This window comes from Berghia stephanieae, chromosome 3, assembly GCF_034508935.2.
Source record: "Berghia stephanieae isolate SIO BIC M18660-M18661 chromosome 3, UCSD_Bste_1.3, whole genome shotgun sequence".
NCBI classification, from domain to species: Eukaryota; Metazoa; Mollusca; class Gastropoda; order Nudibranchia; family Aeolidiidae; genus Berghia; species Berghia stephanieae.
Window position 1 is genome coordinate 62,423,082 of NC_088362.1, and position 13,458 is coordinate 62,436,539.

General features: G+C 36.6%; 1 protein-coding gene across 1 annotated transcript; it reads right to left on the minus strand.

The window, feature by feature from the left end:
* Nucleotides 1-10,747: 10,747 nt before the first annotated feature.
* On the minus strand, nt 10,748-13,458 carry LOC144968155 (nonsense-mediated mRNA decay factor SMG9-like). The gene has a single exon (XM_078906186.1). The coding sequence runs from the start codon at nt 13,361-13,363 to the stop codon at nt 11,840-11,842; it is 1,524 nt and encodes a 507-aa protein (XP_078762312.1). The 5' UTR covers nt 13,364-13,458; the 3' UTR covers nt 10,748-11,839.

Here is a 13,458-nt window from a genome sequence, read left to right on the forward strand (position 1 = left end):
ATAGCCGCACAAAAAGCTCTACCAACTGAGTTAGTAGTAGTAGGATCACTCATAGAATCTCTCTCATAGAAAAAGGCTAAGAGGTACTTGTATCCAAAACTCATGGAAAACAACAAAATCACTCTTTAAGAAGAGAAATTGGGATTTTGTTTAATGTTTCAAAAGTAGCCAATCAGAATCAGAGCATTTGAGCTGGAGTTTATGCCAGTTTCTATAGCATGAAACAGACAATAGCAATCGCTTGCTATCTAATTAGATATGACATTTGTCTATCACAAAGTATTTACCACCAGATACTAACAAACCCAACTACCCAATCGCTGCTGGGTAGACAGGGGGGTCAGAAAAATAATCTCGGCTTCATTTGGGATTGATCTCAGTCCTTTTGCTAGTGAAGAGAGTGCTCTACCAACAGTGCTATAGGGACCCCCTCCCAGCTGGTACCTTTACAAAAAATGGCGTCATTCCAAGAGAAGGACAGATGTTTATTTTGTTTGTTTTTAAGGGCTTTATGGCGCTTGCAACACATTTAGATCATATCAGCGCCAATAAAAAGGAAGAAAATGGGATAGTAAAAAGTTCAAGAATTACAATTAAAGCATCCAAGAATAAGGCAGACAAAGGGGAATTGGTTCAAATCTGGAACAGATGTAGATTCCAAGAGCACACTAGTTTGAGATCACTAAATGTCTCATCCAGACATAAGCACAAATCATACATATTTAAAAGGAAAAATAAGACAGTACATAACAGAGGGGTGATTTACAAGGAAAAAATATCATCTCCCAAAACTAACTATACATTTGACTGTTTCCCTCCCAGCCAGGGTATCCAGCCAGGGCCAGGACAAAACCAAGTAATCTCATTCCAAGACAAAGACAGAAAGCATGTTGGAAAACAGATATAGAGGAATAGAAGACACAGTAAGTGCCTCCTTGTCCACTATGGAAGGACAGATGCAGAACGGAAAGGATAACTAGTTCATAGGAGGATAGGAGAGTTTAGCTTTAGTTTTTAAGGGCTTTACACCACTAATGACACTTGTAGGTATTTCATCACGAATCCAAAGGAAGTGGATTGAGGAAAAGATGTAGATGTGTGGTCTTGTGGCATGACACTTGCTTTTGGATAGGAAGGTCCTGGGTTCGAGCCTCGCTCTGCGCATATTTGGGTCCTTGGAAAAGGCTCTTTACTCAGATTCTTTCACCGTAATCAGGTGTAAAATGAGTAGCTGGTCGTTAACAGCATTGTCTCTGTCTGAAAAATTGTACTGTCGCCTAACAGGCATCATGTCCTGTCCTAAATGTTTAGTGTTGCTGTTGGCCAGGAACTCTTGTAAAGCACTTTGAGCACGTTTAGGGGTTATTGCGCTATATTAAAGCTCAATTTTTTAAAAATAATTTTTTAGATCTGAAGTTAATGCTTTTGCTTTTAAGTATTTTAAAGGTTTTACGGCATTTGCGACACATTTCGGACATTTCAGCACCAGTAAAAAGGAAGAAAATGGGATAGTCAAAAAATTATAGATTTGCAACTGAAAGCACACAAGAAAAAGTAAGACAAAGGGGAATAAACAAATCAGGAACGATGTAAATTCCAAGAACATACTACTATCGGTGCACTTAGCTTGCGATCACCTAAAAGTTTCATTCAGTGACAAACACAGGATCCCAATAAGAGGAATACACTCAAATTTTTACAAACCATTTTTAAAAATAACAATTAAATGCACAAGTCAGAGAGATGATTTACAAGGTGCAAAAAAATATCACCTCCCAAAATTAACACTTGGTATACATTTGACTATTTCCTTCTAATCCAGAGACTCCGGCAAGGGCCAAGACAAATCAAGTAACCCCATTCGAAGACAAAGACAGAAAGCAATTCAGAAAACATATAGGGAGACACAGCTATGTGACCTCCTGCCCACCATGGGAGATCAAAAGACCCCACACACTGAAGTTAAAGCACCAAAGAAAAAGTCAGACAAAAAGAAACCAATTCAAATAGGGAACAAATGATTTGTCTTTATTTTTCTTAGGGTTTCAGGGCGCTTGCAACACAATTAGGTCATATCAGTGCCAGTAAAAAGGAAGAAAATGGGACAGCAAAAAGTTATAGATTTACAATTAGAAGCGAACAAGAAAAGTAAGACAAAGGGAAATGCCACAAATAGGGAATAGATTTATAGATTCCAAGAGCATGCTGTCATGCATGGTTTGAGATCACCTAAAAGTCTCATCCAGACACAAGCTCAGGTCCCCACTAAGAGGAATACACTCAAATGTTTACAAATCATGAATAATATGTAAACAAAACATAATACCGTGCATAACAAGAAAGATGATTTACAAGGAAAAAATATCATCTCCCCAAATTATAACTATACACTTGACTGTGACTGTACTGTTTCCCTCTTAGCCAGGGTGTCCGGCCAGGTCCAGGACCTGACCAAGAAATTTCATTCCAAGACAATGATAAGAAAGCAACTCGGAAAACAGATACATCGGGGATAGAAGACAATAGCAAGTACCACCCTGCCCACTATGGGAGATCAGGAACCCCACCCAGGAAATAGTCAGACAAAAGAGACTAATTCAAATAGGGAACATAGGATTCCACGAATATGCCATCCATATTTTGATATATGTGATCAGTCGGAAGGTGAAAATTTTGGGTTTGCAATTTTTTACATTTTCTGATAGAGCATTTTTTTATCTTTATTGAAGTAAATCGGGTGATTTTTCATGAAGTTATGGACAGATGTATGGGAAAGGTATCCAGAAACTTTCCTCAAATTTCATACTTTTTCAACTTGATTAGCTGTAAAAAATATTTACAAGTGAAATTAAGCTTTGATATTTCCCGAAGATGTACAAAAAGGTTTAATCATTTATGACAAGAACTCATTTTTGATAAAAATTGACCTTCTAACTAAACTTGGCAATATCTCAATCTCAGTTCAAACCCTTTCACCATCTGACTGATTATGTCACTGACTGTAACATATCCCCTAAAAGTAGTACAAGCCCCATCCAAGCAAAAACAAAAGATTCCACTATGAAGGATACACTCAAATGTTTTCAATCAAAGTACAATATATTTAAAATTATAATAGTATATCCACTAAATGTGCTTAAAGTGCGTTACAGGGAGTTCCTGACCAACAGCAACATGCAACATGTAGAACGAGACATGGGACAGGGATAACGCTGTTAACGGCCAGTTACTCTTTTTACACCCGAGTACGGTGGGAGAAAGTGAGTAAAGAGCCTTTTCCAAGGACTCAACTATGAGCCGAGTGAGGTTCAAACCCAGGACCTTCTGATCTGAAAGCAAGTGTCTTACCACTAGGCCACATAGCCGCACAATAGTACATAATAGTAAATAACAGCGAGATGATTTACACAAGGAAAAAAATTTTTGTTTGTTTCCCTCTTAGCTAAGGATCCCCGCCAAGAACAGGAAAACATACAAGCAACCTCAATCCAGAACAAAGAAAAACCTGGACAGGTAAAAAACAGATAAAGGGGGGCAGGAGACATAGCAATAGTGACGTCTCTCTGCCCATCCAAAGTATAGAAGAAACAGCATAAAATAGTTGAAAAAAAGTCATTCAAATTCAACAAACTTTATTTATGAACAAGATTATTTCATCACGACTAAAATTGTATTTATATATATGTACAATAACCTTCAAATAATAATCATTGATGATGGTGGTATCACTGACTTTAACTTCAAGACAAGAAACTACAGGAAACTAAATTGTTATGAGACTAGACGTCTATCAAAACAAAATACCCGTCAAAAAATCCATATATTTTATCTATTAAAATGTGTTATTAATGTTTTAAGGTCTTTAAATTTAGCTATGTTCACTTCCAACATTATTGGGTCAGTTCAGCACCAGTAAAAAATGAAGAGAATAAAATATTCAAAAGATTTAGATCAAGAATTGACTGTCAAAGAATAAACAACATAAAAAAGAGGCAGATTTTCAAAGTTACATTAGTTGTCTGTTGAGAGGAGAATTGAGTTCAAGATGGCCTGTATAATGTTCAAATGTATTCATGGCTCAGCTTCGCAATACAAAAAAATGGCATTGATATCGGGGTATAGGCCACCTCGGGCTATCCGCTCCTCACAACACACCACTTTGTAAAGAAAAATGTCTAAAACAAAATTCTCTGTGCTTTTTATTTTGAGGAACCATCAATCTGGAATTCTCTCTCAGTCTTTAGCAAAAGCGTTCATACTATTGAGCGATTCAAGTCTAGACTGATGACAGAATATTTTAGAATAGATTTTCCTTAATACTTCAAAATCACATTCTTCATATTCCATTGGTATCAGGATAGCTTAATAGATCATCTACAGTTGTAGTTGTAACATTTCATTTTCTTAAAATTCTCATATAAACTATGTCCTGGTGGAAATTTACACTCTATAAAATTTATTTATATATTCATATATCACATAAGATTTCAAGAGACTAATTTAAACTTGGGGTCCATAGTTTAAGGCATTCAGGAGTCCCACGTGGACACAGTCACAATATTAATAATAATAATAATAATAATAATAATAATAATAATAATAATAATAATAATAATAATAATAATAACAATAAAAATAATAATATTATTAATAATAATAACAATAATAATAATAATAATAATAATAATAATAATAATAATAATAATAATAATAATAATAATAATAATAATAATAATAAATAATAATAATAATAGTAATAATAATAATAAATAATAAAATATATAATAATAATATAATAATAATAATAATAATAATAATAATAATAATAATAATAATAATAATAATAATAATAATAATAATAAAATAATAATAATAATAATAATAATAATAATAATAATAATAATAATAATAATAATAATAATAATAATAATAATAATAATAATAATAATAATAATAATAATAATATAATAATAATAATAATAATAAATAATAATAATAATAATAATAATAATAATAATAATAATAATAATAATAATAATATAATAATAATAATAATAGAGTTTTTATTGAGCGCAATATCCAAAGGGTCATTGACCAACAGCAACACGTAACATAAAGAATGAGATATGGCGTGTGATGGGCGATAATACAATATTTTTCAGAACAAGACAATGCTGTTAACAGCCAGGTACTCATTTTACACCTGAGTAAGGTGAGAGAATGTGAGTAAAAAGTCTTTTCCAAGGACTCAACTATGTGTCAAGTGAGGCTCGAACCCAGGACCTTCCAATCCGAAAGCGATTGTCATACCACAAGACCACATAACCGCACATAAATGAGATACAAGTAACTGAAAAAAACCAGCACATTGGAGTATTTTAAATTCAAGTACGATACACATACAGGTGGACCAAACGAGAACGTCTTTTATTTGACTGCAGCATTCTGTCCTCCTCTTTTGCACTACTAAGCAGAATGCATATGTTGAATTGTTTCGACATTTACCACATTTTTTTTTATTGATTTGTTAAAACAAGAACCAATAAAAATCGCCTGTGTCAGCTGCCAATGAATTCCTCATGAAATGTCCTTATATGTTCTGCCCGCACAACCCAATGATAATATCCTGAATCCAACAGTCCCTCATCAACATTGGATCAGAGTCAAAGGGAAGCTTTGTTTTTTGTTTTTAACGGTTTTACGGTGCTTGCAACACATTTAGGTTATATCATTGTAAAAACATTCTCAATGTACAATTAAAAGGACTTGAGGAAAAAAGTAAGACAAGGGGAAATGGTTCAAATAGGGTACAGATGTAGATTCCAAGAGCACACTATCAGTGTACTTAGTTTGAGATCATCTATAAGTCTCACCCAGACACCAGCACAAGCACCCACTAAGTGGAACACACAAATCGTCACTGTTTTGGAAGAAACCTGTATGCCACATTTTTACGTCTTTCAATTTTGTTACACATATTGTTCCTTATGCCAAGCTGTGTGTTGTGGCAAAAGGATAAAGCTCTATCTTTAATCTCTTTGAAAGTAGAAAGAACACCCGTATACTATTTCACACGCAAGAAACCCGTAAAAGACAATACGGGAAATAGAGACGTTTCTAGTATCTATTATGTTATGGTAGAACCTCGTAAGCCTCTTTATACGGGATTTTACCAGGAAAAAATCATGAAGACAAGTTTTATATTGCTTAAATCGTTATGACAAAAACCCGTATCCAACATCCGGCAGATAATATACAAAGGGTGCGTCTTTCTTGATAAAGGTGTAACCTAATTAATATTGACAGCAATGCACGTGAAATCTGGTATTCTTGTATGGTAGACAAATACACACGCTGTGACACAGTCGAAAAGGTGTGTAAGATCTTGGTTTCCTATCTCACATTGACTGTTTGTGGTAGCAAGACAAAAATCTTCATTTTATTTTCACTCCCCTATTATTTTTCAATCATGGATGACTCTATCAACTCCTTTGATTTGTAACTGATGATGAGGTGAGTAGATTCTTTTTTGTTTTATTTTAGTTATGATCTTTGATGTACTTGTTAGATATATTTTATGATCAATGATTCTACTTCTTCTATAACCTAAAAGCATGTACTATCCATAATGATCCACTATTATCAACGTCAAGAGGGGGGGGGGAGGTGTACTATCCCAGGGCTGATTTATCTAGGACGTTGAAGTTAGAATATTGTATATGGCACACTATGTTCCAGCTATATTTCTTTAAAGGCCGAAGATTCAAAATTTCATTTATCTGGTCCTGAGCAACAATGTGAAAATTGTCTATTGGGCATACTAGTCATTACAATAACAGATAGTATGATACTAATCAAATTATAACTATGGGTTTGGTTATCATTCTTGCATTGTCTGTAGATTCACGTTTATCATCGTTTTGTCTCATCAGATGGTTGATATCTCAGCGGTTCAGCAACAGGTGAAATATATGCAGAGAAGGAAAGAAAAAAAGCAAGTGGAGAGCGCAGAAGTCAGCCTCCGTGACAACATCGATGATGACATCTCTCTGTCGTCAGGTTCTGACTACAAGCTAAGTGAGGATGGAATCCATTCCTCTGACTCTGAGTGGTCAAGTGGCGATGCTGACGTGCTTTAAGTCAGAAAGAAAGACGATGAGAATGGCAGCGATGATGACTACGATGTACCCCTCATTAACTTGAAAAGGTCAAGAGCCGATGTCAATGTTGCTCCGTCAGATCAGCCATGGTCTTCTTTCTCTCCAATTACAACAGATCAGCAATCAATGTTTGTCCCTACAGTAGGATTATGAATCAGTGAAGCTTCGGAACAGCCAGTTGTTCGAGAGCAAGAAGATAATTTGGAGCCGGTATCAATCTCGTCTGACATTAATATTGCGTTTTCTTGGGATGAATCGGATAGTACTTCTTCGAGAGGCAGAGGAAGAAACGCTTGTCGGAAAGAAATAGGATGATGCAAAAGAAAAAAAAAAGACCAGGGACTATCATTCGTTGACAGGAATGGGGTCCAGAGAGATGCAAAAGCAAAAAGACTGGGGTGTGGTATGACCTGCAGCAAAAAGTGCGATAAATTCAAGGAATGCGATCGAGAGGCGATATTCCATACCTTCTGGCAATTGGGAGACAGTACTGCTCAACAACTTTTTGTTGTGAAGTGCGCGGAAAGAAAGTCCCCTGGGCGCACATACGTCAAGGGAACATCAAGGCTTCAGCAGACAATAGTTTATACGTTTACCAAGGATGGGTCAAAGATAAATGTATGCAAAAAGTTCTTTTTAAATACCTTGGCCATCAAAGAGGACTTTGTATACTCGGCATTGAAATGCTTTACAGGGGATTCAAAGGATGACGGAATTTCTGATAAAAGGGGAAAGCATGGCCACCAGAAGAAACTCCCTGTGAAGACAATGTCCTTCATCAAAAATCACATTAGCAGTTTTCCGCCGGTGGAATCCCATTATTGCCGGAAGAATAGTACAAGGATGTACCTTACCTAACGGAAAATTTGTCACTTCAGGAAATGTACCGTTTGTATTGTCAAGAGTACGAGAAGTGTGGAGAGCAAAAAGCTTCCAATTCTGTCTACAAACGAGTGTTCTACAAGGATTTCAACTTGGCATTTTACAAACCAAAAAAAGATCAATGTGATCTTTGTCTTGCCAACAGAAACAATCCATCTTCCATCGTTGAAAAAGTCATGCATGAGCATCTTACTCAAAAACAATTGGCTAGAGATATTAAAAAGCTTTCAAAGCCAAGGCAATACAAAACGCATCCATTTGTTCAGCCTGCTTTGACCTGCAGAAGGTACTTGAATGCCCTCATGGGGAAGCATCTTCCTTTTATTATTCCAGGAAGATGGCCGTGTATAATCTCACGATTTTCGAGATGGACTCGACAGATGCCTTTTGTTACATGTGGCCGGAGCACATTGCCAAAAGAGGAGCAAATGAAATAAGTAGTTGTGTTTTCAACTTTTTATGTGAAAAAGATAAAGAAGGTAAAAAGACAGTTTATACTTTTTCAGATAACTGTGGTGGACAGAATAGAAACAGAGGCATTGCGTCTATGTTTTGGTATACCATTCAAACTACAAATATTGAAGAAATCACTCACACCTATCTGGAGAAAGGTCATACTCAAAATGAGAATAACTCTGTGCACTCAGTCATAGAAAGGAGTGCTCGACACGCAACGATATTTACACCAGACCAATGGTTTGGTTTAGTGAGGAATGCCCAAAAGAACAAACAGAAATACAATGTTAGGGAAATGGCCCAAGGTGATTTCAAGGATTTCATGGGGATGGCGCCAAGAATAAAAAATTTCAAAATTGATGATGAGGGACAAACTGTAAATTGGACAAAATTAAGACAAATTGCAGTGAAGAAGTCATCCCCAAATATTTTGAAATTCAAATACGATTTAAGCAAAGACCCCACATCTTTGAACTTGTTTCGGAAGCAAAGAAGATCGGATATCGGCAATAGCATCATACCAGAAACTGTGTATTCTTCCCCTGGATTAGCACAACAAAAAAAAGACGATTTGATTCGCCTGTGCAATTCAAACTTGATCCCTGGAGTTTACCATGAGTTTTTCCACGGCATACCAATGTCGACAGATCCTGAACAAGGAGATGAATAGATTTTCAATCACCGATTTACATGAATTGCTATTATTATCCACAGTACTGTCATTTTCATAATGTTTATTATCTTTTAAATGCGATTTAATTCAGAACCATTTAATAACTTATCAAATTACAAATGTCAATTGACTGTTTCTTTATCTGTATTTTCTTTGCTTGTCTTGTTTTAATCCCAGTTTTGTTTTGAATTATCTTAGATCATATGGCTACATCTTTGTTAGTTGTTTTCGTTACCAGGAAGTAAAATTCTGTTATTGTATTTCCTCGTGGTCACAGAGTGTGTCTTTTAGACAGACAAAAGAATTCGCAATCTCTACCTGTTAGCGTTAGCTGGGATTTATTCCGTTTTCTTTCTGGACAGAGACCATGTTGCCTCGGCAGACGTGTGTCAGATGAGAATAGAGTTATTTGTTTTACAAAGTTGATATTAAAAATCATAGATATTTTTAATTGTAGAGTAGTGTTAGGTTTTGTCGTTCGTGTGCCTGGGAGAGTTATGTTAAGACAAATGTTAAATAATGGTAATTTTAAAATTTATCTGTGTATTAAGTGCTGTTCTAACTTTTCACTTCTGTAATAAATGTTCAATGATGAACTGAATGTCTTATTTACTCATTGGATAGATTAAGAATGAAATAGCTCTTCTTCTTTCCTTGTTTCTACTGTCCCGTCTGACCATCATTGTTAGGTGCCTTTTTAATTTGGAACCTCTCTACTGTCGACTGAGCTATCCAACACAACAAACCGCACGTCGGACACAAGTCTTATCAAATTCTGCTTCACATTTGTCAGAATAGTGGCTATGGTGAATGCATATATTGGTATCATGTTAATAATCATACACAATTATAAACAGCCTCTCGGAATCAATTGGTCTTAGAATTCACCCTGCAAAGTCAAAGGTCTTGAGGATAGGTACGCGTCAAAGGGAGCAGATCAAAGTAAAAGATCAAGAACTCGAAGATATAGACACTTTCTGCTATCTCGGAAGTATAATTGACAAGGATGGAGGCACGGAAGCAGAGGTGAAAGCACGAATAGGAAAGGCACAGGCTGCATTCACATCTTTGAACAGAGTTTGGAGAACTAAAGATATCTCCCTCCAACTAAAGCTAAGACTTTTCAACTCAAACGTGAAGTCTGTCCTACTGTATGGATGTGAAACTTGGAACGCATCACAGGCATGTATAAGGAGGGTACAGATTTTCGTAAACAGGTGCATGCGTAAGCTACTCAGAATAAAATGGATGGATAGAATAAAAAATGAAGAAGTATGGAAAAGAACACAGCAGAAACCAGTGGGAGAGGATATAGGAAGAAGACGATGGAGGTGGATTGGACACACGCTTAGAAAGAATGACTCAACTATAACAAAGAAAGTATTGGACTGGAACCCTCAGGGCAGAAGATCAAGGGGAAGGCCACGAGGAACATGGAGAAGAATTAAAGAAGCTGATATACAGAGAAGTGGTAAGACCTGGAATGAGATAAAAAAGTTGGCTCAGGATAGAGAAGGATGGAAACTGTTTGTCTGTGGCCTATACCCTGACCCAGGGTGAAAAAGGCAATGATGATGATGATAATAATCATAGTCCTGTAGGAGTTTGAATGCATTGAACCAGAACCGCCCCGAAATAGGACAGAACGTCAAGTCATGCGGTGGATTTCATTACTGACAAAGGATTTGAACTCAATTTTGTACCACCGCTCACAGTTCTGTATCCATCTGCTTAATTTGATGTCAAAATATACACTCTAACTGCTTGTCAAAAGCGAATCACTTGCCAAACCCGGTATAAGGCTATTTGGGCTGTATTATCTCCAAATTTTGTTCTGCCAAAACCTGGTATTCGCTCTATCGGGTTTCTTTCGGATCAACATTGTTGATGCTAAAACCCCGTATGATTCAAAAAGCTAGATTACTAGCACATCTTCTAATTAGGAAATGTGAAGAGAGCCTACACTTAAATCATAATTGTGAACATGCAAATCATATTAATATGAAACGTGTTTGACTTGATACTTATTTTTGGATTGGGACAGTTTTTTGTCTCTCCTGAAAAATTTGCAAATGTGGCTTACGGGTTTCTTCCATATCAGTGACGAAATGTTTACAAACCATATGTTAAAAATAAAAATGTAAGAGTACATAACAGAGAGATGATTTACAAGGAAAACAAATATTACTCCCAAAACTATAACTATACAATTGACTGTTTCCCTCCAGTCCAGGGTCAGGACAAAACTAAGTAATCTCATTCCAAGACAAAGACAGAGAGCAATTGGAAAACAGATATAGGAGGATAGAAGACAGAGCAAGTACCTCCCTGCCTACTATGGGAGGTCGGGAACTCCACCCAGTAATGGGAACCTTGAGATGATCACCAACGAATTACCATCATTCCATGGACAATACTATGTAATAGCTCTAAAATAAATATTTGACAAAAAAGATCATATTGGGGGGAAATCTTTCCCCAGAAAGGCTTCAAGTTTTTTAAAAATTATAAGCAAAAACCAATTTTACACACTCTCAGTGTACGCCTTACTGCACCGTTGAGCAATTCATGAACAAAATGTCTTATGAAAATCTAAATTCTGAATCTACTGTTTGGGAAACCACAAGTTTAAAATGTGAAATGGATTTAGTGACCATTGAAAACTAAATCAAGAATTAGACAGAAGTCGGTTGTATTCTCCCAAAAGAGACGATTTTTTAACAGACTCCCAGATTCTTGCAGCAAAATGAAACCAGTTCCTTTCCGTTAAAGTGCTGTGAGTAAGAGGGGATCTAGGCCCAGCGAGAATTTGTGACCTAAAATGAAAAAATATTGTATTGAAGCTGGGATATCCCCTGTAATCGGGCATGCTGGTTTCTAGACACTCGGGTTCACATTTGTAAAATTCAAACATGGGTAACAATATGAGATTAATGTCGTGTACTCCGAGATCCTCATTTCCAGGTGGAACGGTAATGAGAGATTCGCCAAAATTGCCATTGATCATGTTGATTCCAGTTTTATACCGAAGTTTTGACGAAGAGAATACACCTTGTAAAACATTTTGCATCATACTGTAATGTTCTGGACTAAAATCTTCCCGTGTAGCCTTATTATGAACAAATACGATGTTTGGGAAAAACTCTGTGTTGTCATCTTTATTTGCCGGGCTTTCTTGTGAAGGTGCAGACGGTGGTTGAGATGGTTTCAGCATTTCAGCATCTTGGATGAAACGCAAGAGATTAATGTCAATAAACCAGTCATCGACAACAAGAACAATGTTACACACAGATAAAAGAAATGTTAATAATTGCATTGACTGCATTTCCACTAGATTTTGCAAAGATGAATAGTCTGGTGGAAGTTTTCTGTCGTATCTTATAAGATAATCCATGACAGCAGGACTTAGAATTGGTTGGCAGTCAAGGTAGATAATCCTTTCAGGGGTAATGTACATATCAATTCCTGTTGTTTGAAATATGCATTCTTCTTTAGTTTCCTTGCTCTGGGGTGAGAAAATATAATTTCTGTAAGCATCTTGTTGAGAGTTACCAGCAAGGAGAGAGAGAATAGTAGATTTTCCACAACCTTGTAATCCGACAACCCCCACCACAAGAAAATCTGTCTGATCTAACAGTAAATCAAACCCAGGATCAAACCATTGCAAAGTCTCGTCAATGATTTTGGTCTTTGTTTGCTTTTCGAACGGAGGTGCCAGTTTAGCATGTGAAGAATGAATATTTGGGTCCACAGACCCGGTCATCACAGAACTTGGAATGGTAGATTTTCGAAGATGGGAATATTGATTATCGGCAGTTGAACCGTCCTGGCCAGAGGAGTGAGATCCTGAGCTACGGCGATACTCTCCGCCGACATCACCGTCACTTAATTTGTGCGATAATTGAGAATGGTGCCTGGAGTCTGATTGAGACGACAGCACAGTCACTAAAGATTTATCCCCACCAAATTCTGCAGCAGGTTGACTGCTTTCATTACCCTCATCAGCCCCTTTCGCTTTCGCAGGGGAAACTATCTCCACCGGTGGTCTGGTGGGTTTGGCCAGGCCTAAAATTTTCATAGGTGGCTTGGCCGTTGACGTTTGGCTGTGTTGAGATGCATCGTGATCTCCTCTGGATCCTGTTTCATTATAACGGCCTCTCCTGCGTCTCCTTCGCTCATAAGAGTCAGACATATTTATGGTGCCTGCCTTAACAAATTATTTATAGCGAAGAGTCTACAAATTATAATCTCAATCAGTATCAGCAAGGAATAGGGATGAGTGCGGAG

What these genes read in the sequence shown, in the direction of transcription:
- LOC144968155 (XM_078906186.1), bottom strand. Translation starts at nt 13,363, where the DNA reads ATGTCTGACTCTTATGAGCGAAGGAGACGCAGGAGAGGCCGTTATAAT.